At 47.7% G+C, this 23,220-nt stretch overlaps 1 protein-coding gene across 5 annotated transcripts in view; it reads left to right on the top strand.

Annotated features, from left to right (window-relative positions):
• Positions 1–20,655, top strand: part of STS (steroid sulfatase) — a 160,414-nt gene extending 139,759 nt beyond the window's left edge. For 3 of the 5 annotated variants that reach the window (XM_027050618.2, XM_027050619.2, XM_027050620.2), the window contains exons 10-11: positions 4,656–4,777; positions 17,570–20,649. In XM_027050618.2, the coding sequence (XP_026906419.1) occupies positions 4,656–4,777; positions 17,570–17,943 (496 nt within the window). In that variant the 3' untranslated portion in view covers positions 17,944–20,649. Of the gene's footprint in view, positions 1–4,655; positions 4,778–17,569 lie in introns of all 5 variants that reach the window. The other 2 variants (XM_053202036.1, XM_053202037.1) reach the window with 2 other exon arrangements.
• Positions 20,656–23,220: the final 2,565 nt, after the last annotated feature.

Genomic DNA, 23,220 nt, shown 5'->3' on the forward strand with positions numbered 1-23,220 from the left:
CGAAGCCTGTCTGGAGGCTCAATTATTACTCTTTTATGGAAAATATTGTTACAATAGATTAACCTCAGCAAAACGGTTCAATGAAAGCATGTGGACCACATTCCCATATGGATATCCATCTATAAATGATACACAAATACCTACTCTTGAGAAAACAGCCTTAACTCTCTCCCAGAAAGATTGGTGGAAATCAGCCTCCCCAATTTCTTGCTTGAGCAGTATTAAATTTACATTCCTCAGGAGAATAAACTCACTTCAAGGGTTGAACCCGAGCTGTCTGACGGGAGCTTAACGAGGTGCCCTAACATCTTTCTGGTGTTTTGTTGCAATAGGAGGATTTCTGTTCAAAAGACCCCTTAGCCTTCAGGTACAACCTTGTCGTTCTCAAGAAGCGTTTTGCGTCTGGTAGCTGGCTTTCCTGCCCAAACAGAGCTCAAAAGGAGATGAGAACCCTTCAGCACAGGATTTCTACTTAGGTCAAAAGAGCAGTGGTCAGGGATACACATAAGAGGTTTTCGCTTTGCAAAGTGCCAGTGCTACGGTGAGAATCACTCTCTAATTTGACCCTGTAGTGTGCCTGTATGAGATCCCTGTTCACAGTGAATTTGCCTTCACACATACTTCAGTGATTCATTTGCATTCCGCCACACAGGTTTATCAAAAGAACTTTTGGTGGCCATTACCCCAGGCGTATTCTGAAAAATCATCCCCCCCCTGTGTCTCCAAATGAGCTGATTCTGGAAATAAATGGAGGGCAACCTTTGTGAGTGTGTGTGTGTGTGTGTGTGTGTGTGTGTGTGATATAAAGCATAGGCAACAGGGACTTACATAAGAAGAGTATAATAATAAAATGCATTAATTCATGAAAATGAAAGCCTTCCCATCAGGACATCTTTGCAAGCAGATAGACTATCACCATAGTAAGCCTGTGACCAAGCTCCTTGTTCACAGATATTGCTGATAAAGAATTGCAACATGCCATAATTGGTGAAGCCTTTGGTAATCACCTAAACTCAGGCCATAGCCCATTCAGCTGGGAGGAAAGAAAAGGGGGTGTTGACATCTTTGAGAATTAAGTTTTGCAGGTGAAATATTTAGATCTCCTATCTCTAAATAACATAAATTTAGATCTTCTAAATAAAATTTAGATCTCCTAAATAATATAAAATAAAATTTGAGTCTGTTCACATTAGGAAAAGAAATCAGTATTTGAATGAGCAGTATCATTTTTGTCTCATGAAGACCAGGGAAGTGACTTCATTCTCCCATTAAATGTTGCTGCCCAATGGCCAGGCAACTGCGGACGACTATTTCAATAGAGTCCTACACATAAAACTAGTTCCCCTGCGTTTTGCAGAAAAAGGGGTGAAACTCTTCCTGTACGTACAAATACTCATGATTGGTCTTGCTTTGTATTTAAATTAGGCAGTGTGTTCAATGTTTATGAATGGAGGAATTTTTTATATCATGAAAATAACTTCCTGGTTTACTTGGAATTTCCTGTAGTTTATCAAAGGTACACACACTTTCTCCAAAAAATGTCTCCCTTTACTGTTACTTTCTAGTGAAGAAATCACTTTGTTGTGAATGTCACACAGGTATCTCACCAACATGGCACCCCAAATTAGCCTCTTTGTCAGTCCCCAAAACCTTGTCTGGTCTGTACTCCCCCTTCTGCAAAGCTTTCCCCATTCCTGTGATCCCTAAATCCTTCTGAGAGCTGGCCAGGCAGAGTTCAGGACATCCAGGCAGAGTCGAGCAGAGGCAAGGACATCCAGGAAAACTATGTGCTGGTTCACAACTAAGAGAAAGGCCAGCACACCCAGGCAGGGAAGGAAGTCACCGCAACCCAAGGAAAGTTCCCGAAACGTGCTCTTTGCAGTGATGTGACAGTTGTCCCGTGGTATTTAATTTGATGTGACATTCTGAAATCAGCTGCCTGGAAATGAGTGCTTAAAATCATGACGGTCATTGCGGGTCAGGAGCCCATGGAGAGTGTCTCTACCTCACTTTCCAAATTAAAAACAATTTCAAATGAACACATCTTTCAGAGAATCAAGCGGAGGCTACAAAAGAACTCATCCAGTTTCATAGCAGGGACTATCTGTGCACACTTGCTATGAAAACTTGAATTCACCGGCAGAAAAGTCCCAATTAAGAGTCTTCTCAATAGAAAACAGCAATGCTTCGTGTCGCTCTGAGAGTGCCTCGTCCCTGGTCCCACAGATCGCGACGTTATGGAAGCATTTCCGCCCGGGCCGCATCAGGGGAAATGTGCTGCCTCTGGGTTATGGCCACGGTTATCGGTGACTCACACATGCTGTTTAAAACAATTCCAAGTGTTTTGATAGCTTCGACACCATTTAAAAGTTGAGCGCAGTGGGGTCACTTCCAATTTTTCACGGCAGAAATGAGCCTCTCTTTGACAGACCATATTTCTGTAGCACTCTTAAACAAACGGTGGCTTTTCACAGTGGCATGATTTATTGCCTGCTTCTAGGGATGAGTACATTAGGTATAGGATGTTAAAAAAAAAAAATTATAAGGGACGCCTGTGTGGCTCAGTCGGTTGAGCATCCGACTTCGGCTCAGGTCATGATCTCGCGGTCTGTGAGTGCGAGCCCCGCATGGGGCTCTGTGCTGACAGCTGGGAGCCTGGAGCCTGCTTCGGATTCTGCGTCTCCCTCTCTTCTCTACCCCTCCCCCACTCATGCTCTGTCTCTCTCTGTCTCAGAAATAAACATCAGGAAAAATTTTTAATTTAATAATAATGATAAGATCTATCTCTACATCCAAAGAATAAGGGAATAGAGTTGGATGTTGTGCCCTGGGGGTGGACTTTTGGTCTCCATTCCGAGGGTTCCGGGAAAGGCCTGCTCTGCACTTGAGGTGGAGGTCTGGGGACAGGATGATGTCCTTCTGTGTCCCCACCCCCTGGTCATTTTCCAGCACCAGGAGCTTCTCCTGTTCAGGTGCTGGCAGCTCCACACCGCGTCTCATCCCTTCCTTTCTTAACACGCTGTTCAGGATTGCATAGTAGTCAGGACTGAGCCTTTCTGCAAAGGGATTTGGACAGACCCACGCACAATCACTGCCATTTCAGGATAGAAATACTATTTCAGAGAGCGTGCTGCTTCTGGATAGAAGCGTCTCTCTACCTTGCTTCTCCCTCCTCCTCCCATGGTGAACGGGAATGCAGGCGTGGGGGCCAAGTCTGCCTTTCGTTCTTATGTTTAACTCACAATAATAGAATATTCTCAGTCCATGGGCTTGCACAGAGCGCGTGATTCATAACGAGGGCTGAGGCTAGGGAAGTGCTAAGCAACGAGACTATAATTACATTAGGGGTTTTTAGTGACACCAAAATAAGCCACACACAAAGCTCAGGGCATGCAGAGAGCCTCTCAAGAATGCTAACCCAAATTATAGAACCAAGGTCGACTTCCACCTTCTGAATTCCTCCTGATAAGGGATGACAGGGATGGAGTGTTTTCCACCAGAGAAAGCTAATCCTCAGCTGAGACCGTCTAGCACTTGCAAAGTAGCTCTCTGCCCCTTGTTGTTTGTTTTGTTTTGTTTTGTTTTGTTTTTTAATTCTTTAACATTTATTCACCTTTGAAAGGCAGAGGGAGACAGAGCACAAATGGGGGAGGGGCAGAGAGAGAGGGAGACACAGAAACCAAAGCAGGCTCCAGGCTCCGAGCCGTCAGCGCAGAGCCCGACGCGGGGCTTGAACGCACGGACCGCGAGATCATGACCTGAGCCGAAGTCGGCCACGTAACCGACCGAGCCACCCAGGCGCCCCTCTGCCCCTTGTTTTGATGGCATGGCCCTAATGGTACCAATGACTTGAGCTGTTCTAGTGGCTGTGAATGTATGTTTAACTCAAAACAAAACGTTAGGCTTTTTTTTTCCCCTTATTTTAAATGCCAAATAATCTTATTTTGCTCCTAACCAATTGTGTATCGTCAATTGTTTGCAGTCTGGAAAGTTCCCCTTGGTCTGGTTAGATAGTCAGTCGTACAAGAGATGTTTGTATCCGGGAACAATGCATCCAAAGGGTGTCTAGTATCAGCATTATTATTCTTTTAGAGATTAATTCCTTCTGATTTAGAAATGTGCTTCCATTGACTTCTGTCCAAGCCAAGCTGCTCCCATACCTTTTCATAACACAAATAGTTGGATACCCTTCTTTTCACGAGAGCTGTATTTCGGGAATAAAGCTTCCCGTGTGTCAAGGTTAACAGGCAGAAGTGGGGTTTAGGACGAGTAGCAGGGGGAGTGGTTGAGAGCATGGCTACCCAATCAGCTGGGTTTCCATCCAGTGGCCGGTCCTAGCCACATGACCTTGGACTTGCACCTCCTGGCCAAGTCGAGTTTCCTCAACTCATCACCATGGGATGATAATGGTCCCAACTCCTGGTGCAACTTGGAGGATTCACTGAGTTCATACAAGAGCAGAATTGGCCCCGCTAAGTTGCATATAGTGCCTGACAGGGGTCAGCGAGTGTTCTTGGTGTTGGCTGCTCAGGTATGACCAGGTGACTCTATGGTGCTCTCATTTGCTGGAAGGGCAGCTCAAAAGTTGGGGCGATTTAGCCCGAGGATGGTGTGGCCACTCGCCACCTGATGCCTGGCTGGCTTTGTCCCCACAGAATCATTGATGGACGTGACCTGATGCCCCTGCTTCAAGGGAAAACCCAACACTCCGATCACGAGTTTCTCTTCCATTACTGCAACTTCTACTTAAATGCCGTGCGCTGGCGTCCTCGGAACAGTGAGTAACACACGCCTTCCCACGCCTCTGCTTGGCTTGCGATTAGGGCCGTGCAAGTCGAAAGGGCAAGAGGGCCTAGCTCCGCAAAGGCCAGGGAATGCCTCAGCACGGTGACTGTGCTTTGTTTCCAGCTTCTGCTCCTCCTGTTTTCTCTTGTTCGCTGGGGTCCCGTCATTGTGCAGGCACGAGGGTGTGATCCAGACAGTCATTCGTGAGCAGCTCTGACTCTCAGGTAGAGGAAGCCCCAGCTGGCAGCCCTCCATGTCCCACGAGCTGCCCACCTTCCCTCCAGCTCCTTGTGGCTCTGAGTCTCAGCCACCGCAGCGCCCCCTGCTGTGGGTGGCATGTGACTCCTGCTTGCAGCTTCCTCTGCCCGGGAGGACTCTCCTTCTCTGGCCTTCTCAGTGCCCCCCCAAAGCCCCGCTGAAACAACCCCCTCCCCCCATGCCTGCCGTCGAGCGCTTGGTAGCTTCACGCTCTCATGCAGAGTGGCGTTGAGATGGTCACGCGACAGTCTCTCCAAAGCCTCGGAGATGGCGGATCATGAGCTGGATTTAGGTCTTTAAAAGCGCAGTTCAAATGCTTCAATGTCACTGCGTACGTGCCAAACTGGGTGTCGTTTAAAAAGCGTGCCCTGTACCCGAAATGGGATAGAATTTGGGTTTTCCGATGGCGGTTTTTGAGCTGTGTTTGTAGCAGGCGTGCAAGAGCAGAGCGGTGGTCCTCCGTGCAGGGACGGGCTTCAGGTGTTTCTCCATGTGTTTAATCTTTGAATCACAGTGATGTTCGCAGCCCTAAGATGCGCGGAGCCTGGAAAGCTGGCGACTGTGCTAGGATTGTACATGCAGCGGGTGGGTGTTGAGGGCAGGCTACCCGTTTCACGTTCAGAGACGAAGGAAAACTCCCATTGCTCTGTTGTCCCTTGGGTCCTGTCCCTGGAGGCTACACTCTGCGGGGACCTCCCAGCTGACGGCTCATTCCTGAGCTGGGGCGCTTTCCACACCGGTTATCACCACCACGCACTCCGCACCTGCTCACCCAGCCCGTTTACCGAATGCTTATTCAAAGAACAGCCTCTTCCTGATTTTTCAAGTCGAAAATTGCAAGCCTTCCCTTAGCCACAGAGACAACAGCAGGTTTACCCTTCACAGTGTCCACTGGAAGGCCGGGCCGCTTCCTTGCGACGTTTTCTGGAAGATAAGTAAGAGAGAAACACGAGTTTAGGATTCTCGACCTGGGAGGGTTCTGTTTGTCCCGTCGCCGTGTCCCTGATTCCAAATCTCGGCATGGACACAGGGGCTCTTTTAGATTAAGGGACACGTGGAGGTCTGAGACCTGCAGTGAATGAGAGGTCTCCTCCTTCCCACCTCTTGGTATGCGGAGCCTGCAAGACACATAGAGAACGAGGTTTCTGTGAGGAAGCGCCTATCGTGTCCCGAACCTTGGAGAAGTGTGTATACATAGCGCCAGCCCCCGACCCCCACCGCCACCCCCACCCCCAGCCCCGGGCAGAGACCGGAAGGAACAGATTGGATCAGGGTCTGCAGAAACACTCTGTGGAGGAGGAAAGACACAAGGGACAGAGAGAGACAGAAAATAGGAGGAAGTGAGAAAAACAAGACCCACGTTGTGATAGGCGGCTGGCCCTGGCATGGAATTTGCTGCCCAGACACACACGCGGGTGACATTTCCTCCCGTGCACTTCCTGAAAGGCTGAACCGATAACAGAAAAGTGGGGATCACGGCGCTCCAGCGCCTGAGGCATCCGTCCAGCCCAGGGGTGTGCACGCCATAGATTTTATGAGTCCTCTCTCCCTTGCCTCTCAGGTGATACTTGAAACTCAGTAACGACGGTTGTTGTCAGGCACTGTCACACTCGGCTTTGTGGGGCTCTACTCACTCGTTCATGTGCTTCTCCTGCCGGTATGTTTCAGCACCTACTGTGTGGCATCCAGTGTGCTAGAATGGTACCTGCCAGGGAGCGAAACAGACCAGATTCCCTGCCTGACACCAGGCTGTGTGGCTGGCTCTGTCACAGGCCGCGGTGGCGGAGGTGGGAGAGGAAGGTGGGACTGTCACCCACACGCAGTTACCTGTCAACTACAGGAAGCAGAGGCAACTGGTGCTAGCTGGGTGGGTCAGCTTCCATCAGCTTCCATCAGCTCGGATGCCTTTGGTGGGACATTGTCAGTGATTGCCATACTCTGTGGTGGGACGAGGTGCGTAATTCTTAAAGAAAAGAGGGTTGCAGGGCCGCCTGAGGGGCTCAGTCGGTTGAGCGTCCGACTTTGGCTCAGGGCATGATCTCACAATTCGTGGGTTCGAGCCCCACTCGGGCTCTGTGCTGACAGCTCAGAGCCTGGAGCCTGCTTCGGGTTCTGTGTCCCCCCCTCTCTCTCTGCCCTCCCTTGCTCTCTCTCTTTCTCTGTCTCAAAAATAAATAAACACTTAAGCAATTAAAAAAACCCGACCCCTTGACCTCATTCTGCACCAGGTTGAGACAACTGTGCAGAAGGAACTGTATGTAACTAGAGCCTGCTTCAGATTCCGTGTCTCCCTTTCTCTCTCTCCCTCTCTCTCTCTCTCTCTCTCTCTAATAAATAAATTTTTGTTAATTAAAAAAAAAAAAAGAAAAGAGGGTTGCAGCCTGAGCTCAGAAGACTTTTTAGAGAAGAAAAGAGAAATGTAGGATCAGGATTTAGTCACAGCAGGCGCATGCTGCAGCCAGCTCCTGGTAGGTCGGGAACCTTCCCCACAGCTGTTAAACTGTTGCTAACGTGAGCTCAGCTGCGCTGGGGGTATTTACACTCGGGGAATTGGTGGGCACAGCAGACCCGGGCTTTCTTCCTCTCTCACAGCTTCCCACTGAGAGCTAGAATTCCATTTCCACCCCTTTGAAACACAAATCCCTTTCAACTATTAACACGCAATGTCTACTCTATAATTCACTAATTCCATAATTATAATAATTCTGTAATTTAGTTGTCTCAGCAAGTTGAACGACATAATTTAATCATGAGCTAATATCATCACTCCCGTTACATTGTAAAAGAACTCACAAAAGCATTATTATCACATGCCTAGCTTTTCTTACTTTAAAATGGGAATTTTGAATTAAAATATACTGTGCAACGTGTATTAAAAGCCTTGGCTTTAAATTGGGGCATGTGAATCGACGTGAATTAAAAATTCAGTGTAATGGCAGCTTGATTTTATGGACAAAATTTATCTCAGAAAGCAGGAGATCCTTGGCTGAAGTGTTCTGTCTCAGATTTGCAAGCTTAAGAATATAGCATACAAACTCCATGTTAATGGCTGAACACCCAGTTCATGTGATGACAGAGAAATGCATGGGATGTGGTCATCCTGAGGCTGAGCAAAAAGGGCCTCACAAATCTGGCTACTGTTTTTTTGTTTTCATTTTGAGAGAGAGAGAGAGAGTGCAAGCTTAAGGGGAGGAGAGAGAGGGGGAGAGAGAAGCCCGAGCAGGGTCTGTGCTCTCAGCCCAGGGCCCAACACAGGGCTCTATCTCATGAACCATGAGATAATGGCCTGAGCTGAGATCAAGAGTCGGACACTTAACCGACTGAGCCACGCAAGTGCCCCACGAGCTACCTTTCCGTTCAAGTTTGTTTGAAAGTTTTTTTGTGATTGAAAAAAAAAAAGGCATCTTATAAAGAAATCGCAACAAAACACTGTAGGATAACAGAACTCATTCTAAAATCATGTGTTTGTATCCCACTTTTTAAAAGGTGCCTTCTTTGTGATGCCTGGGTGGCTCAGTCGGTTGAGCGTCCGACTTCGGCTCAGGTCATGATCTTGTGGGTCGTGAGTTCGAGCCCCGTGTCGGGCTCTGTGCTGACAGCTCAGAGCCTGGAGCCTGCTTTGGCTTCTGCCTCTCCCTCCCTTTCTCTCTCTCTCTCTCTCTCTCTCTCTCTCTCTGCCCCTCCCCCACTAGTGCTCTGTCTCTCAAAAATAAATAAATGTAAAAAAATAAATAAGTAAAAATAAATAAAAGGTGCCTTCTTTTCAAAATAGATCAGGAAGCTTTATTTTTTTTTCCGTTACGTCATCTTGTTTATTATTATAATTTCTGTAATGAACATGCAGATTTTGTTAACTCCTTTCTGTTCAGCGTGCCTGTGGAAGAGATAAAGTTTAAAATGAAAATAGCATCACTATGGTGAGTAAAGCCAAATGCTTGCTTTGCTGACTGCCTAAAGTTTTCACACGGTTGAGAAATGCATTTTGTCTCTAAAGTACACCTAAGAAAAGAGAGAATATTCTACATGTGGCTGCTCGTGTCTCGTGGGTTGATGGTTACCCAGTGCAACAAAGCTGTGCTCGGCTTTCGTCTTCGTTAGTCATTCTGTGGGACCCCCTTCCCTGTCTGATTGTCGGCAATGGGATCCGAAGGGTCAGGAAGGAAGGATTAAGGGTTGACACCGTGGGACGTGGGCGGCAGTATTTTGCGGAGCAGACCTGTGTGTAGTTGAACTAACCTCCTCGCACTCGACCAGGAGTCCTGGTGCAAGTGGGTAGATACACTGCTACCATTGCAGGGAGATATTTAGGCCTCAGGGGTTCCTTTTCCTCTGTGAATGCCTCCCCTCAATGCCACATCGCACGAGCTCTGGGCACCAGGAGGGACAGGACGCAAATGCACAGTCCTAACGGCTCAGGCAGACGCATCCCGGGAGGCACGGACTCTGCTTTGGCAACTGGGAAGAACAAGTGATATAAGAGGATGGAGAAGGCTTTCCTGAAACCGTGAGAGTTTTATTTCATTTATTTTACCTCATTAGCACTCAGACTCTCGGGAATGGGCTGAACATTCCGGCCGTTCATTTCCTTTAATGGGGAGGGAAAAAAAAAAAAACCTCATAAATGGATTTCATTTTCTTCAACGTAGTCCATTAAATGTGTACTTTGACACGGCACTTTACATTACCTTATACTAGACAGTATTTGGCAGTTTTTAAAACAGACGTCCGGAGGTGCCTGGCTGGCTCAGTTGGTAGAGCGTGTGACTCTTGATCTCGGGGTTGTGAGTTTGAGCCCCGTGTTGGGTGCAGACATCACTTAAAAATAAAATCTTTAGAAAGACATCCACTTTTCTTCTAAAGGTTTCATATGCCTGACCTTAGATTTCATGAATACCGTGGATGAAAAATGTGCCAGCTGTGACTTTGGTTAATTTGTCACAATGCAAACTTACTTCCTTATGGAGACGGGATAAGTCCACATTACATTTTCTTTCTTGAATACCAAGACACAACGTTTAGATGTTCAAACGCATTCTTGGGTCTCAGCTCAGAAGCTGGCTTGTTCTCATCTTAACCAGACGTCCTGTCTTCTGCCCTTTGCGCCCTGCATACAGGCTTCTGCTATTTTATGGTCTATAGTTTCCTGCATCCCTTTTCTCTGACTTGAGCACGAGGCGAATCTCAGTTCTCTGGGTATGCCTGCTCGTGTCTAGAAGTTGGTCCTGATTTGGTTCTGTCTGTTGTCGCACCTGGTATTTGCTGTAGGGACATGTTCGTCCTAAGCAAGGCACATCCTGTGTATCAACTATTTGTGTCTTCCTTGGCTGTGCGTCTTCTATACAGAAGTGTTTTGTAGGTGGTTATATACTTTGTCCCCTGTTAATCTTTTATTCTTCCAATTTGTCACCTTTGTGTGTCTGTGGCCATGATCTGTCTTTTGAGAACATACTTCCTGGGGTGCCTGGGTGGCTCAGTCGGTTGAGCGACCGACTTCGGCTCGGGTCATGATCTCACGGTCCGTGAATTCGAGCCCCATGTCGGGCTCTGTGCTCACAGCTCAGAGCCTGGAGCCTGCTTCAGATTCTGTGTCTCCCCCTCTCTCTCTGCTTCTCCCCTGCTCACACTCTCTCTCTCTCTGTGTGTCAAAAATAAGTAATAAACATTAAAAAAATTTTTTTAATGAAAATATACTTCCTAACCATATACCCTGGCATCTACCTCCTGCTGTTCGACACTGTGCTACACGCTTTGTGTTGGATACTTCTTCTAATCCTTATAATTAAGAGATTTTGATGACATTAGTGTCAGATTTGTCTGGAACAGGAAAGAAAAAGGAACAGTAATGTACATCGGAGGGAAGTTCCTCTGTCCATCTCATGAGCGACGAGCAGAGGCGGGTGGTCTGTGCGGTCTCAGGATGCAAACTCCACGTTCTCCACCACCATCTGGAGAATGCAACAGCTTCGTCTTTGTGGTGAATGACGATAGGGTCCCCCGAGGGGCAGCGGGAAGGAGGAATGGGTGGGAAAGATGAGAGGGAAAGGGTGCAGGTCAGTCTTCTCCCAAGCAAGATGTGGAGAGGCTCCAAAGTAAATCCACTGGCCAGAAGTTGGTCACCTGTCCACACCTGGCTTCCAAGGAGGCTGGGAAGTGGAGGGTTCATTGTGGTGCCCACGCGCCCAGGTAGCACTTTCTGTGTGCAGGAGACTGAGAGACGGGGAGCTGTGTCTCTTCAGGAATTTCTCTCATTTATAGCTGGGGAGACACGAGTGTAGGAAGCCACATGACTGGCATGCAGTAACACAGCTGACAGCAAAGTTGGATTCGTGGCCAACACCGTCTGCTTGTAGGGTCTGCCCCTCCGTGCATGGGAATGGGTTGACCTAAGACAGTTCTTTGAACCATCTGGCCATCTCCACGCCTCCAAGTGTGGACCGTTTCTGGGATTCCCCCATGCCATCTTTTTCCCTACGTGTAGCCATCTTCGGGGGCATTGGCTCTGGTCGTCCCTCATTGGCTCCACTCCTGACTCCCACCCTGTCAGCTGCTCTCCTGTCCCTCGGTGGACTTTCCGGAAGGCTCAGGTGACTAGTGTTTGCCATGCTCGTTCCTTAGGGCCGCTCGGTGTCTGTTACCAAGATACAGGTATTTGCATCACTCACGTATCTGTCTGGTTCTGTGTCATGCTCTCCTAGGCACTGCATGAATGTCCAGCAGGATGTTCCCAGGAGGGACGGTAGAATGTGCTGGGCCTTCTCTCTGCCCACGCCAGCTTTTGTGATGGCAGTTGGCTTCTTCCCCCTCTCAGTCCTGCTCAGATCATCATCTCATCAGTTAATTTACCCAACACAGGTGAGGGGCCGTCCCTTCCATGGAAGGTGCTAGGTTCCGGGCACGTAAGAGATGGGGGAAATACAGCTGTTGATTTCAGAGAGCGAAGAATGCAGCGAGAGACATGGAGTGTGTCCACGGCTGGCGAATGTGCAGTGAAAACAGGTGAGAGGGACAGAGACACGCTGATCGCATCCGGCTGGGATTCAGACAGGCCCATGGAGAAGGAATTGTTGTAGAGCCTTGAAGGATGGGGAGGATTTCAACGTACAGCGGCCAAGAGCAGGGAGGAAGGCATAGCCTGTATGGTGTACTCATTCAGTACTGGGGTTTATTTTTCCGTTCCCCAATTTTTTGTTTGTCTGTACACCGGAGGCTTAGTCGAGGGGGGTGTTTTGTGTTCTGACAGTCAGCCATCGGTCGGGGGAAGTAGGATTGCTCTAAATCCTGCCTGGATTTGAGGCAGACACTAGTAGCTCCTGGCCTCAGCTGCTTCCTCGTTGGTTGTCCTATTTTCGTGTGGAGTTCTGGTGCAGACAGCTGCAGGAAGCAGGCGGACCTGTAATCCATTACTCCAGTGCTGAGTCATTCAGGGTCTAGGCTACAGTGAACAGGTAGGAGGGAGCCTTGGGGTCAGGAGGATCTCTTTAAGGATCCTCAGCAGGGGAAAAAGTGTCTTAAGACATGTATTGCAGTGAACGGATGTTAAGAGCGGACAGAATCCAGGGTGGTTGTCACTTAGACTGGCTGCCAGTGTATATTCACAGCTCACTCATATGTGGTCTTGACTACAAACCCGGCTGTGTTCTCCGAGCTTATGCACAGGAACAGGTTCTTAACCCGCAAAGCAAGGCCAGGAGGCAGGGACTAGTACTTTCGTAAGCTTACAGAAAGGGAGATGTGGACACGGAGAGGTTCACAGCCATGGCCAGCATCACACAGCTGGGATACCGCGGAGCTAGGGCTGGAAGCCCAGTGTTGTGTGCAAATGTCAAGAAAAAGGATGGGGGAACTAAAGCAAATCCTAGTACACAAGCCACAGAACCAGGAAACACTTCTACTTAAAGTACGCTGTCCGCCCGGGGTGGGGCTCAAACTCAGGACCCCGAGATCAAGAATCACATGCTGTACTGACTGAGCCAGCCAGGTGCACCTGGGAAACGCTTCTGAACTCAGAACAGAGGGTGTCTACACAGGATGCTGGCCCCTGCACCAGAGAAACATCTAGTGGGAGCACTCTAACATAACTAAGGCACGTCACCAACATACTAATGTCAAGTGAGATGCACGTGGAAAGCAGATTGGCCTCCGTCAATGCAGAATTAAGCACCTTCTGAATGTAACTGGAGAATGTCCCACTGAATTGCCATGTGTTCTCGCTATAGAACTTAGTAATTGGTGCCCTGGGTCATGGGACCTCTGATATAAATGACTTAAGACCCTGCTGTGGTCAAAATATTTATGTGTTACAAGGTGAGAAAAATCGATCTTTCCTCAGGGGATAGTGGACTCTTAACGATAGAAAAAAAAAACATATTTAAAACACCACAACATTTTTCTAGTATATGGAGAAATCCAGCATGAAGTACGCTATCAAAATGATTTTGGAAGACAGGACAAAATATAGCGGTTAGCCATATAACGTGACATGATGTGCTTCCTATTGTATCACATGCCCGGGATTCGCTCTTTTCCCTTGAAAAGACAGCTCTGAAGGTATCAATTCCCAGGTTCCTGGTGAATAACAGAAAGGCATCTCTGTCTTGTAAGCTTACGTGCAATCATATGCAATCCCACTGCTCTGAGTCGAGCAAATGCAACATGGTCCAAAGAAACAGTACAGAGAATAAGCCGTCTGTCTTTTTACAAAAAGTTTTAAAATCCAGGTTAGAAAATAAAAAGGCACGTATTCCGTACGGCATACCAAACAAGCAAAAAATCAGAACAATTAATTCTTAATTCTACACCAGTCCGAGCTCGGTAGTGATTCCCCCAGTGCTCCCGGGCAAGGACGCCCGAGATTTCCTGAGCAGCCTTTGAGTCAGTTTTGCAGTTAGCATCTGGGCCGGCGTGACCGAAGGCAGTAATGATGGAATCCGTGTGCGCGGCTCTCAAAAGCAAGTGGGAAATAGGGGCCCTTAAAATGAATTTGTTCCAGGAGCCCGCCTTGTCTCAGGGTGTTAAACACAGTGAGACGCGACTCGAATGTCAGATTGGAAACACCCTCCCCGAATCTGCTGCATTCGTAGCAAGAGCAGGGCGCTTCCCGCCACACCTCTGTCTCCAAACACTCGTGGCCCCGCTGACCCCGACCCGGGATGCCTTCCAAGTGGCTGCGGCTGGTGCCGCCGAAAAGGCTTCTAGAGAAAATCTGTCACGCTTCAGAGGACCGGGGGAAAAGAGGAGTTGATGTAGAGAATGTTAAGGAAACCCATGTGAGTTTCAGAACTCCGCCGGAGAGCGTAAGGATGCTCAGAAATGGTCTGCAGCCTCCCGTGTGTGCCTGTCTCCCTGACTCGGCCTTTAAAAGGCAGGTGTGCTGAGCAGCTGTGGTTTGACACAGGTGTGGTCTGCTGCCTCCTGCAGCAAGAACGAGGCCAAAGCTGGAGGTATCCTCGTGTGGAGCAACTCTTTGAGCGGATTCCCTTAGAGCACACGCACATCGCTTGCCCTGTGGTTGCCAGGTCTCCCCCTCCTCCAGACCGCAGAGAGGCTCCCCTTCCCTTGCACGTGCTTACCTGAGGGCAGGCGTTGCTTGAGGATGACGCGGACACTCGGGACAGTTGCTTCCAGTTCATTCTGTTGGTTTATTCTGTGTTTGGATCGGTGGGTCAGTAAATGCCTAAAAGTCACCGTTGCGACGATACGTGCAAATTATGAAACGGAATTAATCAAGAGGTCTGTCCTTCACCGTGGGAATGTCTCTGGCTCTCTGGCAGGGGAGGGGGCACATAAAAACACCGTAGTGATCGTGGAAAACAAGACGATCTCGTCCTGGGCCTGATTCCAGTTGGTCAGTACCTGCTGATTCTGTCTTTATCTGCTCCCTTCTTCACCCGAGGAAAGCTCTTTCTTTTCACGGCCCTGTCAGAAGACGTTTGATGAGCACTCAGCTCCTCAGAATAAACAGACAAGTCTTACATAACTATTTGTAAATCAGGTTTCTTCCCTAAAAAAGGCAGTCTCTGGGGGTATGATGGAACACGACTTGATTTCGAAAGAACTTAAATTTTTAAACTGTGTAGCCATCCTACTCTAACCATCCTACCGTGGGGTCAATGAATTCTCCTAATTTGGATTTTTTTTAAGTTTATTTATTTTTGAGAGAGAGGGCATGAGCAGGGGGGGACAGAGAGAGAGAGAGAGAGAGAGAGAGAGAGAGAGAATCCCAAGCAGGCTCCACACACAGCCCAACACAGGACTCAAACCCACAAACTGTGAGATCATGACCTGAGCCAAAATCGAGAGTCGGACACTTTGACTGAGCCACCCAGCCTGGCCCCCCAGGCTCATTTAATTCTTGATTTGATATGCTTAGGTTTTCTCAGAAAGGAGAAAATGAAATGTTAACTGAGGTCTGACGTAGTTCGGGTTGTTTGTGACAGCTGTGGGTGGGCCCAAGCACAGCCTCCTAATGCATTGAATGTTGCCCAATGCTCTTGCAGAAAATGCTGAATTGCCTTCCCCCACCCCCGCATCCTTTTTTTTTTTAATATTCATAATGTCGTGAGCTTAAAAGTGGGCTTCGAAATATGTGCTGCTTACCACGTCCATCTTTCTTCCCTACTCCCCCCATCTTTAAACCTTGGACGCTATTTATTTAGCTATCCAGTAGACCTTCTAGATGGCCTCTCTGAAACGTTGGTATAGCGTAAGACTAAAGTAGGTGCTGTGTGTGCGTGTGCATGTGCGTGTGTTCTGATTACCTGGTTATGATAGATATACACATGAAAGCCTTTATTTTTTTTCCCCAAAGAGCAACTTTATTTCAAACACAGAAAACAGCATACAGAAAACTATAAAGGGTGAGGCATAGAATGAATTCTTTTTGTTGTTCTTATCACTGATGAAACACATTTGGGAAGAATGGCTGACCAAGAAAAATTATTAGCTTTTTGAATTTTTTTTTTCAACGTTTATTTATTTTTGGGACAGAGAGAGACAGAGCATGAATGGGGGAGGGGCAGAGAGAGAGGGAGACACAGAATCGGAAACAGGCTCCAGGCTCTGAGCCATCAGCCCAGAGCCTGACACGGGGCTCGAACTCACGGACCGGGAGATCGTGACCTGGCTGAAGTCGGATGCTTAACCGACTGTGCCACCCAGGCGCCCAGTTATTAGCTTTTTGTACAAACTTGAAATGCAGACTAGTAAAAAACTGTCAAACACAGAATTTTATTGTGCATAAATCTATACCTTAGCAGATATTCATTAAATGGGTCTCTCACTGTTAGCAAGTATGTTCCACCTTGGCACACACAACTTTCAATTCATTTAACTCAGTGGGTTTTTTCTTTGTTTGTTTGTTAGTGTTTATTTATTTATTTATTTATTTTTACCTTGGGGAGGCCATAATTTTATTTTATTTTTTTTAATGGCCAACACCCAAATGTTCCTTTATTTGTGTGTGTGTGTGTGTGTGTGTGTGTGTTTTTCATGTATGAAATTTATTGTCAAATTGGTTTCCATACAACACCCAGTGCTCATCCCAAAAGGTGCCCTCCTCAATACCCATCACCCACCCTCCCCTCCCTCCCACCCCCCATCAGCCCTTTAAGAGTCTCTTATGCTTTGGCTCTCTTCCACTCTAACCTCTTTTTTTTTTCCTTCCCCTCCCCCATGGGTTTCTGTTAAGTTTCTCAGGATCCACCTAAGAGTGAAACCATATGGTATCTGTCTTTCTCTGTATTGAAAGCCTTTATAGTCTCTTCCTGTATTCCTTTCAAGATTGCAAAGATGGAATGTTACTGTTTTATCAGGAAGGCATTAAAATGCATTTATGAATTCTTCTTGGCTTCACTCATGAATAAGCATTTGCTGTGAGCAATTAAAAAAAAACCACGCATGTGCATGTGTGTGCGCAAGCACTTTTCTCTCATGTCCATGTTAGCAGTGAGCCTACCTCTTCCGGAAGGTCCTGTTTTAAACAAAAATACAGGCTGCGGGCTGAAAACGTCAGAGGGCAAGAGGTGGCAGGGCTGGGAGCTTGTCCTCTGTTGGTCAGTGTGTGTTTACTGAGGGCCGGCTGCACAGTTCCGCACGGTAAAGTTTATTAGACCAAAGTGACGGTCCTGGCCGAGTTCTCAGCTCAATTAATAGGCTTTTTTCTTCTCCTGCTTGCACAGCATCGCCTAAGGAATTAGGGATTGGGAAAAAGGAAGAGGAGGGAGATAGAGAAGGAGAGATTGGGAAAAAGAAAGAGAGAGGGAGAGAGATGTTTTTCAGTAGGAAGAAAATGCCATGGTCCCATGTCCACTGGCCTCATAGAAGCTGTCATTCTCTTAATGTTACCTTTTTCTCGCCAGTTGCACCTTCACGCGTGTTGTTGCTTTCTTATTCATCTTTCTGGCTATGGCATTTCATCCCTGACTAAGCCTTCTCATGCTGGCAGCATAGTTTCTGTGCACGTTCCCATTCGTGGTGAACATAGAGATGCTTCCCACACCACACCAACCTCTATCCTTGTACACCACAGGCACGTCCATCTGGAAGGCCTTCTTCTTCACGCCCAAGTTCAGCCCCGAGGGCGCCAACGGCTGCTTTTCCACACACGTGTGTTTCTGCCACGGGCATTCTGTCAGCTACCATCAGCCGCCGTTGCTGTTTGATATTTCCAGAGACCCCACAGAGAGAAACCCAGTGACGCCAGCGACCGAGCCCCGGTTCCAGGAGGTCCTCGACACCATGCAGCAGGCAGTAGACCGTCACACCAAGACCCTGAAGGCGGTCCCCAATCAGTTGTCACTGGGCAACATTGTCTGGAAGCCGTGGCTTCAGATGTGTTGCTCACCGTCAGGCCTGTCTTGCCAGTGTGACCGAGAAAAACAGGCCAGGAGAGCAAGCCACTAGCTGTACGTCCAGGGTGACACTGGGCAGCCCCAGCCCTGTGGGAGCCTCGCATTCTGGTGCGTTGGCCGCCATGATTCCCCTAGCCCCCAAAACAAGGGGATAACACTGAAAAAGCAATTAGTAAATCTCCACATATGCAACTTACAATGAGCAAAGGGCCATGAAGTACATCACGCTAAATTGCAGTTGGGCTCGTGGAAGGCAATTATTATCGGTATTATTTAGAACACATATCAAATGCTATTCACGATAGATGTACTTACATACTCACAGTTCATTTCTTTCCTTGAGAAACCTGAGATACTTAAACTAGGAAGCTAGAAGCTGATCACTTTTGAAGTAAAAGCAGGAGAGGCTCACAGATGGATGTGTATTGTTCAACAGACTTTGTGAGAAATCCTTCCTTCAGGAGCAATAATCCCAAAACAAACCTCTCCCGAAGGGATTTCCGTTTTATAATTTATAGTATTATATTTGGGTTTTACTGATTCTTCAGTGAATGGAAATTCTGAAATAAAGGCTACCTCAGGGTAGGGTGGGGGGGCTGGAGTGAAAGGAATCCGTCCCAACGTGATGCAGAATTATTGGCATGGCACGTGGATGATTTGCGGGCAAAGCATTCATAAGCAATCCATGATCCACACGTGATGCTGTGATGTGTTTCGTGGTTGCAGGATTTACTGATGAGACCAGAGGAGTTAATGTAAGCCCTTTTGTTTTGTGTTCTCATGTCCTACGGCTACGAAATCCCTATGCCTCCAGCCCTCAGTGAAACATACAACTTTGTTCTAATTCTGTTTCTTCCGACATCGATAATTAAGGGACAAGGCATCACGAGGCTACACAGGCAATGGACGGACAGTGGCTCAGCTGGAGAAGGGTCCTGAGTGTGAGCCCCCACTGAGGAACGAGTGCACCCGGGTGGACAAGGCTTACATCACTTGTTCAGACAGTACACGTTCTCCAGCAGTATCACGTGGATTCCTTTCCTGGTCCGTGGACAGGAGCTGCTGTCCCTGTGGCTACCCAGTCATGTCTTTTGTGAACGGGTCTCAGCACCGTCTGCTGGCCTCATGTTGGCTCAGTTCCAGGAGAGGACAGCCACATGGAAAGTCTAGAGCCTGCGTGGCTGAGTGGAAAGAATGTGCTCTGTCCACATTCCCACAGTGGGCCACACTTCTCTCTACTCGTCCCCCATCAATCACTTCCAAGATCAGCGATAGTGTCCTAGTTCCTCTTGACATCCGTGATTTTAGATTTTGATGTTTGTTTTCTTTCCCTTCAAACCTGCAAGTGAGTTTTCCTCCTCTCCCCGGTTGAGTGGTGGAAAGCTGGACAGCAAACAGCATTCTCAACTTCTCATGTGGATTTCACACTCCAGAAATTGCCAAAAACCTGTCGTATTACTTTAGGAACCGTTAAAGAATGCACTAGCATGTTAATAACGTGTTAGGATTATTGCTGATGTTACCAGGCAGAAACTACTTAAAACCTCTGTTAGGAACTTAGGTTTTCAGCTGATCATGTTTATTCAAAGTTTAACACCCTCCATGCAAGTGGACTTTTAGACAGCGCTCGATGGTGTGGGCATGTATGTTGGAGGATGGAGTAATTTAAAGCACTTTTACAGATTATGTGGATACACATTTATGTACAGAGTTGTTCAACCTGTACAATGTTAGCAGCAAATGAAGGATACATATACCTCTACAAATAAAATGAGCTGTCACATATTTGCCTCAAAATAACTTAAATCACTATTACGAATCAGGGTATTTGAAAATCAGGTTTAGTCATAATAACGGTGATTCTTAGATTTCAGACCACTTGCCATCTGAAAGTTTTGCTTGGGATGTACGGCAGGAAATTTGAATTCTTTTGTTCAGGGAACACCAAGCAGGCCTTCTTTACGACCTGGTTTTGTGTTTGTTGGTTTTACAAAGCTGTACGAGCCTACTTGTTTTCAAAGAATCTCAGTGGTATTACGTACCATAAGGTTTGTATGTCCAAACCTTCCTGGGTTTTGAAGGTTTCAACAAATTCTTCCGCAACAAAATCACTACATTCGTAGCATTTCATAGACATGCCAAGCTAAGCAAACAGTAACGTGTAGACAGGCATCGTTTTCCAAGGTCAGTGACGCCGTGTGAAAACCAGAATCCCACCCTACGTCGTGAAGGATTCAAGAAGGGAAACAGACATTAGGTTGCCCTGAAGGACGCACAGAGGAGAGCAGAGAAAAGATGTGGGTCCGGTGTCAGGTCTGCCCCTGAAGAATGCCACCTGTAAAGCGATGGCATCTGGTAAAGGGTTCTGAGAACCTTGTTCTAATGCCCATGCAAACTTAAAATAAAACTCTCCTTGAAAGAAATGTGTCGTATGGCTCTGTTTTCCTGTGTGACTCGATTCAACGGGTACGCGGAGGGCTTTACTATGCTAAGCAATGGCGGATTCAGGTTTCAATTCAACAGATATTGATCGTGTCCCAAAGCCTCAGGGAAGGGCTCAGAAATACAGAGGTGGGTGAGGAGTATGGTAGCCCCTCACCTCCAGGACTAGTTAGCCATCACGCACACTGCCTCAGGCCTTTTCAGGGGGCGCACAAAAAGTGCCTTAATTTCTTGTAAATCAGAAAGAAAAACATAAACCCTTGGGGTTGGAGGTCATGTGCACACGTGTAGCAACACGGTGGTGAAATAGAATCTTAGTGTGTTCACATATTTTAGGTTCTTGTGTAACATGCCATTATCTTCTTTTTTTTTTTAATGTTTAGTTATTTTTGAGAGAGAGAGAGAGAGAGAGCACAAGCAGGGAGGAGGAAGAGGAGAGAGAGAGAGAGAGAGAGAGAGAGAGAGAGAGAGAGAGAGAGAGAGAGAGAGACAGGGAATCCCGGGCCGACTCTGCACTGTCAGCACAGAGCCCGATGCGAGGCTTGAACCCACAAACCGTGAGATCATGACCTGAGCCGAAACCAAGAATCGGATGCTCAACTGACCGAGCCACCCAGGCGCCCCTCATGTCATTATCTTAAAACCTATTTAATGCGTTTTTCCTTTATGGGCCCATGAAAGTCTCAACTAGCCCTGTGCTCAAGTGAAACGCCCTCCTTTCCTCAACAGCTACGTGGAGCAGAGAATTCTGCGGGGTTTAAATTTTGAAACGGGAAACGTTGGCCTCTCTGGTCTGTCATGGGACTGGATTCCTTCTGAATCCTTTGGAAGACCGAAGCAGAGTCCGGATAAAGCCCTGTGGCAGTAAGAAGGACAAGGAAGATGTGTGTGAACGCTGGGTCCAGGGGTGGGGGGAAGGGGGCCCGTCATTTGACCCAGCACTGCTGCGCAAAAACTCAGTTGGGTGCTTAGGGGGAGGTCTGTGTGGACAACACACTCTGGATCTCAAGCCTCATTACTCCCCTCGTTAGCCCTCAGAGAATGTGATTTGTGATGTAAATGACCATGTCCCCCTTAAATACAGGCTCCGTCCAGGACAGCTGCAACGGGTCTGAGGGTGGGGCTCTCTCTCACTCTGGTATCACGGACTCCTGTGTTGCCACAGCTCCGTCCTGCGAACATCACTTAATACCATTGTTTTGTTTAGCGGGCTCTCAATAGAGCACTCGTAATTTGCCGGGACTTAGTATTATGCTAAAGGGGAAGGACATGTCAGCTCTCCTAATTAGGACACTAGCAGCTTGGAAAGTACCCATGAGTTCACACAAAGGAGGCATTGTTCACGTAAGAAGAAAACACCATATCACAGACCCTCAAATGTTTGCTCTAAAAACAGTCCGACTCATTGGGGCGCCTGGGTGGCTCAGTCGGTTAAGCGGCCGACTTCGGCTCAAGTCATGATCTCACGGTCCATGAGTTCGAGCCTCGCGTCGGGCTCTGTGCTGACAGCTCGGAGCCTGGAGCCTGTTTCAGATTCTGCGTCTCCCTCTTTCTCTGACCCTCCCCTGTTCGTGCTCTGTCTCTCCCTGTCTCAAAAATAAATTAAAAAAAAAAAAACGTTAAAAAAAATAAAAACGGTGCTACTCATGAGGTTCAAATGGTCTAAATGACTTTTCACGATGATTCTGTTTATCTCCCCCGGCGGATTCTTCACGTCTTCATAGAGGCGACTTGCACGATGCTTTCGTATGCTTTTCCCGGTCAGCAAGCCATCTCTGTCATATTGAAGTCGAGGGTATAAGACTGGCCTCACCGATCCTGTGAGCATCTCAGGTTTCAAACTCTATTACCTGTGGTGGTGATTTCCTACAGGCAGAATTTCCGCTGCGTGTGTTTTTCTAAATATGCGCTGTGAGTTGCCTGTCAAAATTTATATCGTCTAAATTTAACACAGCGTACAAAACTACGTAAATGTACAAAGACGTGGCCTGTTCCCCAGTGGGCGGGGCGCCTTGGTAACTACATTTGACACAGAAATGTTCTCCTGGTGCAAATGGGACAGTTTCGTATGCTCGGGTACCAGGCAGGGTGCCATTTCCCGTTTCTCTTGTTGTCACGTTGGCACCATGAGACCGACACTCAGGCCTGGCCAGAAAGGTCCCCGCACATCTCTCCTTGTGGCTGCAGACTGCACAACACCCAGGTAAGGGCTCCAGCAAGAACACCATGCGGATACGAGGGCCGGGACCCCTGAGTCACGTCACCCCCCGGAGCAGCTGGGGACAGCTGCCTGGTCACCCGACAACTGCAACCCTGACCAAGATCCAACTTTTACCTCGTAAGCCGCTGAAGATTCGCAGGTTGTTAGAATCACAGCAGCCAGGCTAATTACCTTGAATAACATAGTAGGTGCAATACGCTCTCTAAGCCTGACGTTTTGCGGTAGCTCTTTGGATTGCAAACGATTTTTCTGACTTACTGGGTGCTTGCTCGACATAGAGGTCCCGTGCATTCGTTCTTGGGTGTCTGTGTTGTTCTCTTATATTTTAATTTTAATTTTAGAGGTTGTCAGAACACGTCACCTCTTGGATTTTTAAGTGTGCGATGCAGGCCTGTTAACTGTTGGTAGCACATTGCACAGCAGGCCTCCAGAATCCATCGTGTATGACGGGCACTTTGTAACCCCCATTTTTGGGCATTTTGTAACCCCCCACTTTGCAACCGCCCGTTTTCCTTGTCCCCCAGACCCTGCCCACGTCCATCCTGCTGTTTGCTTCTGGGAGGGGGACTGTTTTAGATGCCTCTTGTAAGTAGAGCTCAGCAGTATCTATGCTTCTGTGACTGACTTAATTCATATGACATAAATTCCCTACAGTTCATCCGTGTT

This window comes from Acinonyx jubatus, chromosome X (genome assembly GCF_027475565.1).
Source record: "Acinonyx jubatus isolate Ajub_Pintada_27869175 chromosome X, VMU_Ajub_asm_v1.0, whole genome shotgun sequence".
In the NCBI taxonomy this organism is placed as follows: domain Eukaryota; kingdom Metazoa; phylum Chordata; class Mammalia; order Carnivora; family Felidae; genus Acinonyx; species Acinonyx jubatus.